An 11,804-nucleotide genomic window follows, 5' to 3' on the forward strand; every position below is an offset into this window, starting at 1 on the left:
AGACCCCATAGGGACCCCATAGAGACCCCACAAGGACCCCATAGGGACCCCATAGAGACCCCATAGGGACCCCGTAGGGACCCCATACGGACCCTGTAGGGACCCCATAGATCACGCACAGGGATCCAACAGGGACCCCTATATGGACAAATTAGGGACCCCGTAGGGACCCCATAAAGACCCCATAGGGACCCCACATGGACCCCATAGAGACCCTATAGAAACCCCATAGAGACCCACAGAGGTCCCACAGAACTCCACAGCGACCCCATAGGGACCCCAAAGAGACCCCACAGACAGCCCATAGGGACCTCACAGAGACCCCATTGGGACCCCATTGCAACCCCTTACGGACCCCATACGGAAACCACGGGGACCCTACAGGGACCCCATAGGGACCTCACAGAGTCCAGATAGGGACCCCATAGGGACCCCATAGAGCCCCACATCGACCCCACAGAGAGCACATAGGGACCCCATAGGGACCCCATAGCGACCCCACAGGGACCCCATAGGGACCCCGCAGAGCCCCATAGAGACCCCATAGCGACCCCATACAGACCCCACAGGGACCCCATAGGTACCCCACAGGGACCCCATAGAGCACGCACATGGTCCCCATAGGGACCCCATAGGGACCCCACAGAGACGCCACAGAGAACCCACAGAGACCCCATAGGGACCCCATAAGGACCCCACAAGGACCCCAAAGCGACCCCATACAGACCCCTTAGAGACCCCATAGGGACCTCACAGAGACCCCATAGAGACCCCATAGGGACCCCATAGGGACCCCATAGGGACTCAATAGAGACCCCACAGGGACCCCACAGGGACACCTTAGGGACCCCGCAGAGGCCCATAGAGACCCCATAGGGACCTCATAGGGACCCCATAGAACCCCACAGGGAACCCATAGCGACCCCATAGAGACCCATAGGGACCCCACAGGGACCCCATAGGGACCCCATAGAGACCCCATAGAACCCCATAGGGACCCCACGGGGACCCCATAGGGACCCCTTAGGGACTCCGCAGAGCCCCATAGAGACCCCATAGGGACCACACAGGTACCCCATAGAGACCCAATTTGGGACCCCATAGGGACCCCATAGAACCCCATAGGGACCCCACTGGGACCCCTTAGCAACCCCATACGGACCCTATAGAGCCCCATAGGGACCCCTATAGGGACCCTGTAGGGACTCCATAGGGACCCCATAGGGACCCCATAGGGACCCTATAGCGACCCCACAGGGACCCCATAGAGACCACTAGTGACCCCATAGGGACCCCACAGAGACCCCATAGGGACCCCACAGAGACCCCTTAGCAACCCCATACGGACCCTATAGAGCCCCATAGGGACCCCTATAGGGACCCTGTAGGGACTCCATAGGGACCCCATAGGGACCCCATAGAGACCCCTAGTGACCCCATAGGGACCCCATAGAGACCCCATAGAGACCCCATAGGGACCCCTATAGGGACCCCATAGAGACCCCAAGCTCCAAGGGAGGCTGTGTCAGTGCTGGCCCTCAGGGGGACACTGCAGGAAACTTGCCTCTGACTTGGACTTGTTGAGAGATGTCTTCAGTTGTCTCTCAGTGCCTGAGGTTCGTGGGCTCCTCAGCAAAGCCCCCCGAGGGAGGATTCCAAGGCCTTGGGCTGGGCGTGTGGTGCTGAGCTGGGCCGGGCTCCTGGGACAGAGAGAGCTCGTGGCAAGAGGGCCCTGGTGCAGAGAGACAGCTCTGCCCAGGAGCAGCTCCTGTGCCCAGCGCAGCAGGGCTGGGGGCTCTGACCGCAGACACCCAGGCAGAAAGGGATTCCAGGCAGCCTGCAGGGTGCGGGCAGAGGAGAGCTGAGTGCAGGAGAAACCTTCACAGCCCTGCACACGGTAAGTCTCTGGCTGCAGGACAGTGCAGGGGAGGTTCCTGGAAGGGGCTCCTGGGTCCGGGTCGTCTCTGCCTGGCCAGGAGCTGCCAGGATGTCTCTCGTGGCTTGTGCAGTGTGAAGGAGAAAGTGCTGCAGGGCAGCCCTGGGCAGAGGAAGGGCAGGGCAGGGGCTGCCTGCAAAGAGAAGGCACTTTCTGCAGTCTGTGCCTGTTTTTCCTGCTCTGATTCTGGGGCAGGCTCTGTGTTGAGTGGTTGGATTTGCACAGGTGACTGAGCTTCCACTGCGTTGAACTGAGACCTAAGCAGGTTACTGACGAACCTCAGAATATCCCCTCCCTTCTCTCTACTTAGAGACTGCACCAGGGTTTTTCTGTGCTGTTCTTTAGGACCTGCAGACAAGGAGATGTAATTTTTTAGCACAACTTCTGAATGCAGCCATCCCACACCTGAGTGCTGCAAGCAGCCAGCAGCTGCGCACCAGGGGATGGACAGAGCAGCCCTCCTGGACGTGACCTCTGGCTGAGGTTTGCCGCCACAGCAACAACATTTACCACTGCAGTGGACCAGGGGTGGCGCATTGGGGGCTGATGGGCAGAGGTGGCTGCTCAGTACGGGACACTCAGCAAGCACAAAGCAGGGCTACAACCAGGGAGAGACACAAAGGTAACCCTGAAAGAAACATGATGTGAAGGCTTTAATGAGGAAAGAAATGAGTATTGCTCAGGGAAATTTCCCCTAACACTCAGTCTGTATTTTTTCTTCTTTGCAGTGCCCTTGATGAAGGTCAGGAAATGCCCAACAGCAGCTCTGTGAGCGAGTTCCTCCTGCTGGCATTCGCAGACACGCGGGAGCTGCAGCTCCTGCACTTCGGGCTCTTCCTGGGCATCTACCTGGCTGCCCTCCTGGGCAACGGCCTCATCCTCACCGCCGTAGCCTGCGACCACCGCCTCCACACCCCCATGGACTTCTTCCTCCTCAACCTCGCCCTCCTCGACCTGGGCTGCATCTCCACCACTCTGCCCAAAGCCATGGCCAATGCCCTCTGGGACACCAGGGCCATCTCCTATCAAGGGTGTGCTGCACAGGTCTTCTCCTTTCTGTTTTTTATATCAGCAGAATTTTATGTTCTCACCATCACAGCCTACGACCGCTACGTGGCCATCTGCAAGCCCCTGCACTACGGGAGCCTCGTGGGCAGCAGAGCTTGTGCCCAGATGGCAGCAGCTGCCTGGGGCAGTGGCTTTCTCAATGCTGTCCTGCACACGGCCACTACCTTTTCCCTGCCCCTCTGCCAAGGCAATGCAGTGGACCAGTTCTTCTGTGAAATCCCCCAGATCCTCAAGCTCTCTTGCTCATATGCCTACCTCAGGGAAGTTGGGGCACTTGTGTGTAGTGTTTCTTTAGTCTTTGGCTGTTTTGTTTTCATTGTTTTTTCCTATGTGCAGATCTTCAGGGCGGTGCTGAGGATGCCCTCTGAGCAGGGCCAGCACAAAGCCTTTTCCACGTGCCTCCCTCACCTGGCCGTGGTCTCCCTGTTTATCAGCACTGCCATGTCTGCCTACCTGCAGCCCCCCTCCATGTCTTTTCCATCCCTGGACCTGGTGGTGGCAGTTCTGTACTCGGTGGTGCCTCCAGCACTGAACCCCCTCATCTACAGCATGAGGAACCAGGAGGTCAAGGATGCCTTGGTGAAACTTATGACTAGATGTGTTTAAGAATCAATAAATTGCCCCTCTCCTTTTGCATGTAGCACATAATATCAACTATAACAGAAACAAGAAATCTGTAAATTTTTGTTGCTGTTGATGTTAGTTAATATTCCAGGATTTTCTTAATTTAGCCCATGTTGCCCAGTGATATATCTTTATTTGTCCCTTTTCTATTTCTGTCTGTGTTGTGTTTGCAGCTCAGAGATTCTGTATATGAGGAACTCGCATCTCTGTGAACATAAACAAAATATAGGAGCCCGCACTGCCTTCCTTGTCTGATGTCCCACCTGTGAGACCTGGTCTGGCTCTGCAGATCCCTCCTAAGGGGGGATCTCCTCCGGGCACTGCCTGAAGGCTGAGGCCTTCCTGCAAAGCTGCTGTCAAGAACAAGCCCCAGGAAGAGGCTCCAAAGGGGCACGATGCTTTGCTTCTTTCCACGGGGTCTCGGTGTGGTGAGAGCACAGACCCAGCATGGATTCTCAGGGATTTGGGGCTGGTTCAGAGGTTCCCTGTTAGCTGCCAGTGCCCTCCAGTTGATGAATGTTCCCAATTCCTAGGCACTGGGGCTCTACGGCACACGATGGGGCTGATGGCTGACAGCACCTCCCAGGACTGCAAGTAACTGGCTCCTGTGTCTCTGAGAGGCTGGGAGTCCAGCAGCAGTGCCACGGGCTTGAAGGATCACAACCTGCTCACATCTCCCTGGGCAGGTCCTGGGCCATAAAGGGGGTGTTTTGTAGGTGTGGTATTAGGAGCTCAGAGGTGCCTCAGAAATTCCTAATCCAGTCCTGAGTGAATATCTCTGAAGAGGATTGTGAGTTGAGCTTTTTCTGAAGCAGCCGGCAGGTCATCCCTTGGCTCCTGGGATCCTGGGATCTCTGCCATTAGGCTCACATCTGCCAGGGTTCATGATAGGGCAGCAGAAGGCACCTGCTTTGCACACAGGTTGTGAGATCCACTCTTCCTAAGTACCTGGTAGGCCCCATAGAGGAAGAGGTCTTGGGCAGGGGTTGTCATGTCAGAAGTTTCAGCTTTTGCCTAAAGTCATCCTGACTTGTGGGGACGACACAAAGCTGGGAGGAGTGGCCGATACCCCAGGGGGCTGTGCTGCCATTCAGAGGGACCTCGGCAGGCTGGAGGGCTGGGCCGAGAGGAACCTCATGAAGTTCAGCAAGGGCAAGTACAGGGTCCTGCGCCTAGGGAGGAATAACCCCAAGCACCAGTACAGGCTGGGGGGGGGGGGGGGTGACTGTCCTGGTTTCCGCTAGGATGGAGTTAATTTTCCTCCTAGTAGCTGGTACGGTGCTGTGTTTGGGATTTAGGATGAGAATAATGTTGATATCACACTGATGTTTAATTGTTGCAGAGCAGCGCTTACACCAGGCCAAGGACTTTTCAGCTTCTCGCTCTGTCCTGCCAGCGAGCAGGCTGGGGGTGCAGCAGGAGCTGGGAGGGGACAGACCCAGGACAGCTGACCCAAACTGGCCAAAGGGGTATTCCATACCATCTGGCGTCATGCTAAACAATATATAGGGGTGGCTGGCTGGGGTGGGGGGGCCGGCTGCTCGGGGATAGGCAGGGCATCGGTCAGCGGGTGGCGAGCAATTGCATTGTGCATCATTTGCTTCATACACATTATTATTATTATTATTATTATTATTATTATTATTATTATTATTACTAGTACTAGTACTAGTACTATTAGTATTACTACTATTATTATTATTACTATTATTACTATTACTATTATTATCCTTTCTTTTGTGTCCTAATAAACCCTTTCTATTTATCTCAACCCACAAGTTTTCATTTCTTTCTAATTCTCTCCCCCATCGTAGAGAGGGAGAGGGAAGAGTGAGCGAACCTCTACAATGATTTCGTAGAGGTAAGAGGCTTCAGGTAATGTTGATGCTGCTTTAACACTGAATTGAAACATTGATACAAGGCCGTTACCCAATTTTAAAGAGTAACCTAAATCCCTAAACCTCAGTGCTGCTCCAACACCCTGACAGGAATCCACTAGTCTAAAGCTTAAACTCAAAGTATTCCATGAAGCAAAACTCAGCCCATAGCCCTTCGCCTTTGCCTTCACTCTTGTGCTCACCCTAATCCCTGTCTTCAACGCTAGCATTAATATCCTCTATTAAACCTAGACTTCTAGGCAGACGTAGAACAAAAAACTATTCCACAAAGCTTGCCCATAACCTAACCACAGACCTGACACCACAAGCAGACCAACACATTTGCTAAATTTCTAACCCAGAAAAGTGAGCCTTAGTCCCAAAGAGACTAGAGAGGTCAGCTCTGCCTCAGGATGTCCTGCCCCAGCAGGAGGAATGTGACTGGGGCAGTGACTGGGAGGTCACTTCTGTCTCTGCAGCTGATAGGGCAGCAGCAGGAACGTGTCACGCAAAGGGACTGTGAGGTCCCTTGTGTCTGGAGGTGGCAGGTCAGCCTTGGCTTCTCCCTGGGATGTGCACTTTGGGGCTGACATCTGCCAGTGGCCCTGCTAGGCCAGCAGAAGGCCCCTGCTTGGCATGCTGACTGTGGGATCCCCTCTGCCTCCATCCCCAGGAGGACCCAGACACAAAGAAGGCCCGCACAGGGGCTGTCCTGTCCCTTCTGCTTGAGGCCAGGACTGGACAGCAGGAGGCACAAGGCTTGGCTGTGTCTAGCCAAGAAGCTGCAAGGCCAGCAGCAGGCCCAGGCCTTGGGAGATGCTGGTGAGTATCTATGATCAGACCCTAGCTTTGTGTTTCAAGCAACAGCTGGTGAGGGTTGAGGAAACATTGGTGAAATGATGGAAAGTTCTGGATGAGAGCAATGTGGTGAACAGAAATGGGTGTCCGCAGACTTCAAGGAAATAAGGCAAAGTGTGGGACAGCATAGGAAAGCCTGCAGAGGAGAAGGCAGAGGGTGCTGGCAGGAATGGGAGGCCCCAACAGCCCTGACGTTTTTGTCCCTTTGGCTAGAGCTTCTGAGGAGACGAGAGTCATTGCAATGGGGCCTCGCTGCTTCCTTGATACCCTGGGCAGGGGTGGGGAGGTGTCCTAATGAAGTTCTTCTCGTGGCATCACACTGCCCACCACATCATACAGACCCCAAGAAGAGCCCTGAGCCAGACGTGGGGGTGCAGGATCTCCCCTCCCAGTGGCTGGGGTCAGGCCTTGGCCCTTCTGCTTCACCAAAACCAACCAAGACTTTTCTCATCACAGCGCTTTGCCTGTCTGCAATCATGGCCTCCAATGATCTGCCCTAACAAGTCCCTGGGGAGGCTTTGTTAGGAACAGCCCTCAGTGGGGCCCATTAATACTCCAAGTCACTTCAACTTTTCCTTCTGACTTTACCTTCTCAAGCGGTTACATCATTCTCCTCTCAGTACCTGAGCTTCATAGACTGAGCACCAAAATGCACCATGGAACTCATTAAAATGCAGAACGTCCTAAGCAGACATATCTCTCCCATGATTTTCTTCATGTCTTCAAGACTTGTAGAGCTAATTGGAGAGCTTTCATGGTGTAGTTAAGGAGGAAGATTTTAAAGAGCATCTAATAAAAATCTTTCCTCATTTTAAAGGCTGAATTTGCTGCATTTCATTTTGGAGCATCATTTTCCTATAGATATAGGTCAAGGGTTACTCCTTTGGAGCCCTGCTTAGGTAGGAAGAGCAGGGTTTTTCCTATGTAAAAACAAACAACAGGAAATCATGCTGCAATTAAAAATAAATAAATAAATAAATAAAAGTTCAAATTCCTCATTTTTTTGCCTCCAGTGATGTTTACCTTCCCAAAAGGATGACTGTACATGATCTATTTTTACGCTGATTAATAGGAAATCTAAAACAATACTGTTATTATTAATCCATATCATATGAATTCAATGATAAATTATGAGTTTCTGGCCTAGGAAACCATTAGACAAACTGCTGAGAGATGGTCGAGCTGGAACTCACTGAAGCTCAAAGCAGCAACTGGGTTGGTGAGAGCGGTCTGAATGATCCAAGAGTAAGGGGAGGGCAAAGCAGGAGAACCATGGGAAGTGCATAGGTCCAGACAGGCAGCTGGAAAGGGGACATTCAGCATGGACTGTTTAATCAAGACGGGTGGATGTACCTGGAAGATGAGGGAGCACACCATGATAGACAAAGCCATGACAAAGCAAGTACAGGTGAACACCAGGATTTCTTCTCCTGCAATAAATATAGATCATGGAAATTCACATTTCTTCATGACAGAAATTATCATTCATGTGAGACATTTAACGAAGGGGATTGAATCATTTGAGCTGATGAGAAGATGCTTTATTAGCTAAGTAGTAAAAAAATAATGGGTATTCATGCAGAGCTTTGCTGCCTGACCATAAGCATAACCAGGGAAAACCTCCTGTGGCCCCGTTGTGTTTGAGGCACTTCCCTGGACCAGCAGATGTCAGAAAAGACCTGCAGGAGACCGGAGCCCTTTGGGAAAATCAGGTGGAGCAAGGTGGAGTTCCCAGGGCACCTCCACTGCCAGCAGTGGTCTTTGTCCCTGTAACTGCAGCCCAGCCCAGCACAGGAAACCCCTTCAAAGACAAACCCCTTCTTCAGTGGGTTCCTGGGACTGCTCTAGATTTGAAATGCCTGTTGGAAACCCATGATATTCTTATTCCTACTTAACCCATGATACCCCTTATTCCTACTAGACACTTGAACATGCATTTACCTTCCTGGGTCATCTTTAGCAAACTCAGGCTGAAAAACACAAGTATAGCGTGCTTCAAATGGCTGAGGCAGGACCCATCAGCTTGCCCCACTTTGGAAATGGTCCCTGTCCAACTGAGGTTTTGAAAGAGAAAAATGTGAAATGACCCGTCAGGTCAATGCGCAGAGTAAGGGAAAGTCACACATATTGTGCTGGAGTGTCAGAAGGCAAAAAGCACTGCACCGTGCCTCAGAGTAACCAAGGAGACCTAATCCAGTTCATCCGTGAGATAAAGCAGAGTGAAGGACGTTGAGTTGTGTCCTAACATGATGAAGGATGTACATCACTGGTGAAGGAGCTGTCTTTTTGTGCCATCACCAATGCAAATTACACAAGAACTACATCAAATAAAGGTAAGCTGTCCCACCCTGGCCCTGTCACACCACGGGGCAGCAGAGGGACCTTTTTCACTTTCAGCCTCTTTTTCAGAGAGGCTTTGCCCTCTCCCTGCGCACCACGGGCGCAGAGCCTGGCCCTGGACGCTGCGTGAGCGCCGTGCAGGTCGTGGCAGGCTGCGGTGAGGGGACGAATGCCCTGGGCCCCCTTCCTGCTCTGCCCAGGCCAGCAAGGGCCCCGAGCGGCCTCGTGTCCCCTGCCCCTGCAGCTCTGGGCTCCCTTCCCCAGCCCTGGCTCTGCAGCACCAAGCCCTGCTGGGAGCCCTCCCCTGCATGCTGCCACCGCTCCCTGACGCTGCTGCTGCCCTCTGCCGGGCACTGCCCAGCCCAGCCCAGCCCCTGCCCACCTCTCCCCACCTCCCGGACCTCTCCCCAGCCCAGCAGCCCAGGCTGGGCTGGCCCCAGGCCAGTGCCCACCGCAGGCAGCCTGCTGCAGGGCTCTGGGCACGGCCAGCACAGCCCCAGCCCCTCGCAAGGCACCGCAGCTGCTGGCACAAAGGCGGCTCTGGGCCTCCCCAGCAGCCCCCGCGCTGGGGCCAGCCACGGCTCAGGAGATGGAGGGCCGTGAAGCTGCAGGAGTCCTGCTCTCCTGCCTGGGACATCCCCAGCACAGAGTGCCTGTGCCCCGCAGGGCCAGCCCCGCTCCCCAGGCCAGCACAAGAGGCCTTGTCCAGGCACAGAGCAGCCTGCCCCATTCAGGTGTCTGCACAAAGAGCTTTCCCTTTCTCCTTTACCCATCTGTGCAGGCCCAGAAATGCTGCCCTGCTCTTCCCCAGGGCCATCCCTGCTCTCGGAGAGCCTTGCCCAGGGCAGTGTGTCCGTGCTGGCCTGGCCGCCCGTTGGTGCTTCCCTCCCCGTGCTCCCCACAGAGCCCCGAGCTGGCGGTGCTGCTCTGCAGAGCCAGGGGTCTGTGTTGCCCTGGGACCCCCAGGGGATTCCCCGATGCCCGTGCTGCTCAGGGTGGGCAGCAGACCCAAGTCAGTGGGGCTCTCTGCTGCTGAGCCCCTTTCCATCTGCCCTGGTGTCTCAGTAGCAGAGGGCAGTGCTTTGCAGGGCCCTGGGGGGTTTCTAAGAGCTGAACGGGCAGGCAAGTGCTGTACTAGATCCAGCTCATGAGCTTTCAAAGAAGCTGTCCTGAACCACAGTTGACTCTTGGGTAACTTTGCCTGCTGGCTCCTCACAACCCCTGCGGGCATGGCAGAGCCCTCCTTAACCCATCGGCTCCTCATGTTCAGCTTTTTGTTGTAACGAAACGCTCTAACTTGTATCATCAGTCATTAGATGAGGAACTCACTGCCAACCCATGCTTCCACACTGTCCCTGGAGATCAGCTGACATCTCTTGGCACATCCAGATTCCTCTCCAGGATGCCATTTGCCATCAGCCCCAGCACCAGTGGGACAGTCCCAAGCAGATAATTCAAGAGCCAGTTGTTTGCTGGGCCATAGGCAAGCAAGAAGGCAGCTCCCAGTCCAGCCCTTGGTCCTTCACTGATCACTCTGGGGTTCTGATCCATTGTGAGGCCCAGAAAAGCAAGAGGTCTGTTCAGGAAGCAGCTCCTTGGGTGTATTCCTGAAACCAGCTTTGCAAGAGGCGTGCAGAGATATTGAAGAGACGTCACTGTAGGGATAACAGGACTGTCACCAAGGTACATGAGACCTCAAGACTAACACAGATACAAGAGCACAAGAAAACGAAGAGGAACCAAAAAGAGAGCAGCAGTGGAAAGGCCACGTCCTGCTGCTGGCCATGGCCATGGCTCCAGGGAAGCAGCATCCCCGACCCGAAGGCAGCAGAGAGGCAGAGCCCAGCGGGCAGTGAGGGGCAGCCGCGAGGGCCAGCGGGGCTGCTCCTCCCTGTGGCAGCTGGGCTCTGGGTCCTGAGCCCCTCCTGTGTGCTGGGGCTGCTCCCCCAGCTCCAGACAAGGGAAGAAACGGAGCTGAGACCTATGAAGTTCTCAAGGTTTCCTCAGTAGGTGTAGGTACACAGGAAGCCGGCTTCTATAGGTAAATAACTGACAAGGAGGAGACTAAGAATAACATTATTTAATCACAGAATCACAGAATCACAGAATCGTCTAGGTTGGAAGAGACCTCCAAGATCATCTAGTCCAACCTCTGACCTAACACTAACAAGTCCTCCACTAAACCATATCACTAAGCCCAACATCTAAACGTCTTTTAAAGACCTCCAGGGATGGCGACTCAACCACCTCCCTGGGCAGCCCGTTCCAATGCCTAACAACCCTTTCAGTAAAGAAGTTCTTCCTAACATCCAACCTAAACCTCCCCTGGCGCAACTTTAGCCCATTCCCCCTCGTCCTGTCACCAGGCACGTGGGAGAAGAGGCCAACCCCCACCTCGCTACAGCCTCCTTTAAGGTACCTATAGAGAGCGATGAGGTCTCCCCTGAGCCTCCCCTTCTCCAGGCTAAACAACCCCAGCTCCCTCAGCCGCTCCTCGTAAGACTTGTTCTCCAGACCCCTCACCAGCTTCGTTGCCCTTCTCTGGACTCTCTCGAGCACCTCCATGTCCTTCTTGTAGCGAGGGGTCCAAAACTGAAGACAGTACTCGAGGTGCGGCCTCACCAGAGCCGAGTACAGGGGCACAATCACTTCCCTAGACCTGCTGGCCACACTGCTTCTTATGCAGGCCAGGATGCTGTTGGCCTTCTTGGCCACCTGGGCACACTGCTGGCTCATATTCAGCCGACTATCCACCAATACTCCCAGGTCCCTCTCGGCCAGGCAGCTTTCCAGCCACTCATCTCCCAGCCTGTAGCGCTGCTTGGGGTTGTTGCGCCCCAGGTGCAGGACCCGGCACTTGGCCTTGTTGAACTTCATGCAGTTGACCTCAGCCCATCGGTCCAGCCTATCCAGATCCTCCTGCAGAGCCTTCCTTCCCTCAAGCAGATCGACACACACACCTAACTTGGTGTCATCTGCAAACTTACTGAGGGTGCACTCAATCCCCTCATCCAGGTCATTGATAAAGATATTAAAGAGGACCGGCCCCAGCACTGAGCCCTGGGGGACTCCACTAGTGACCGGCCTCCAACTGGATTTGA

At 54.2% G+C, this 11,804-nt stretch overlaps 1 protein-coding gene across 1 annotated transcript; it reads left to right on the top strand.

The window, feature by feature from the left end:
• The first annotated feature begins 2,686 nt into the window (after positions 1-2,686).
• LOC136787699 (olfactory receptor 14C36-like) lies at positions 2,687-3,712 on the top strand. The gene has a single exon (XM_066985013.1). It carries the CDS (start codon positions 2,687-2,689, stop codon positions 3,608-3,610), a length of 924 nt encoding a protein of 307 aa, XP_066841114.1. The 3' UTR covers positions 3,611-3,712.
• The last annotated feature ends 8,092 nt before the right edge of the window (positions 3,713-11,804 follow it).

The sequence above is a fragment of the Anser cygnoides genome, chromosome 30, assembly GCF_040182565.1.
Source record: "Anser cygnoides isolate HZ-2024a breed goose chromosome 30, Taihu_goose_T2T_genome, whole genome shotgun sequence".
NCBI lineage: Eukaryota > Metazoa > Chordata > Aves > Anseriformes > Anatidae > Anser > Anser cygnoides.

Excerpts from the sequence above, each read along its gene's own strand:
- LOC136787699 (XM_066985013.1), top strand. The coding sequence starts at position 2,687 with ATGCCCAACAGCAGCTCTGTGAGCGAGTTCCTCCTGCTGGCATTCGCA.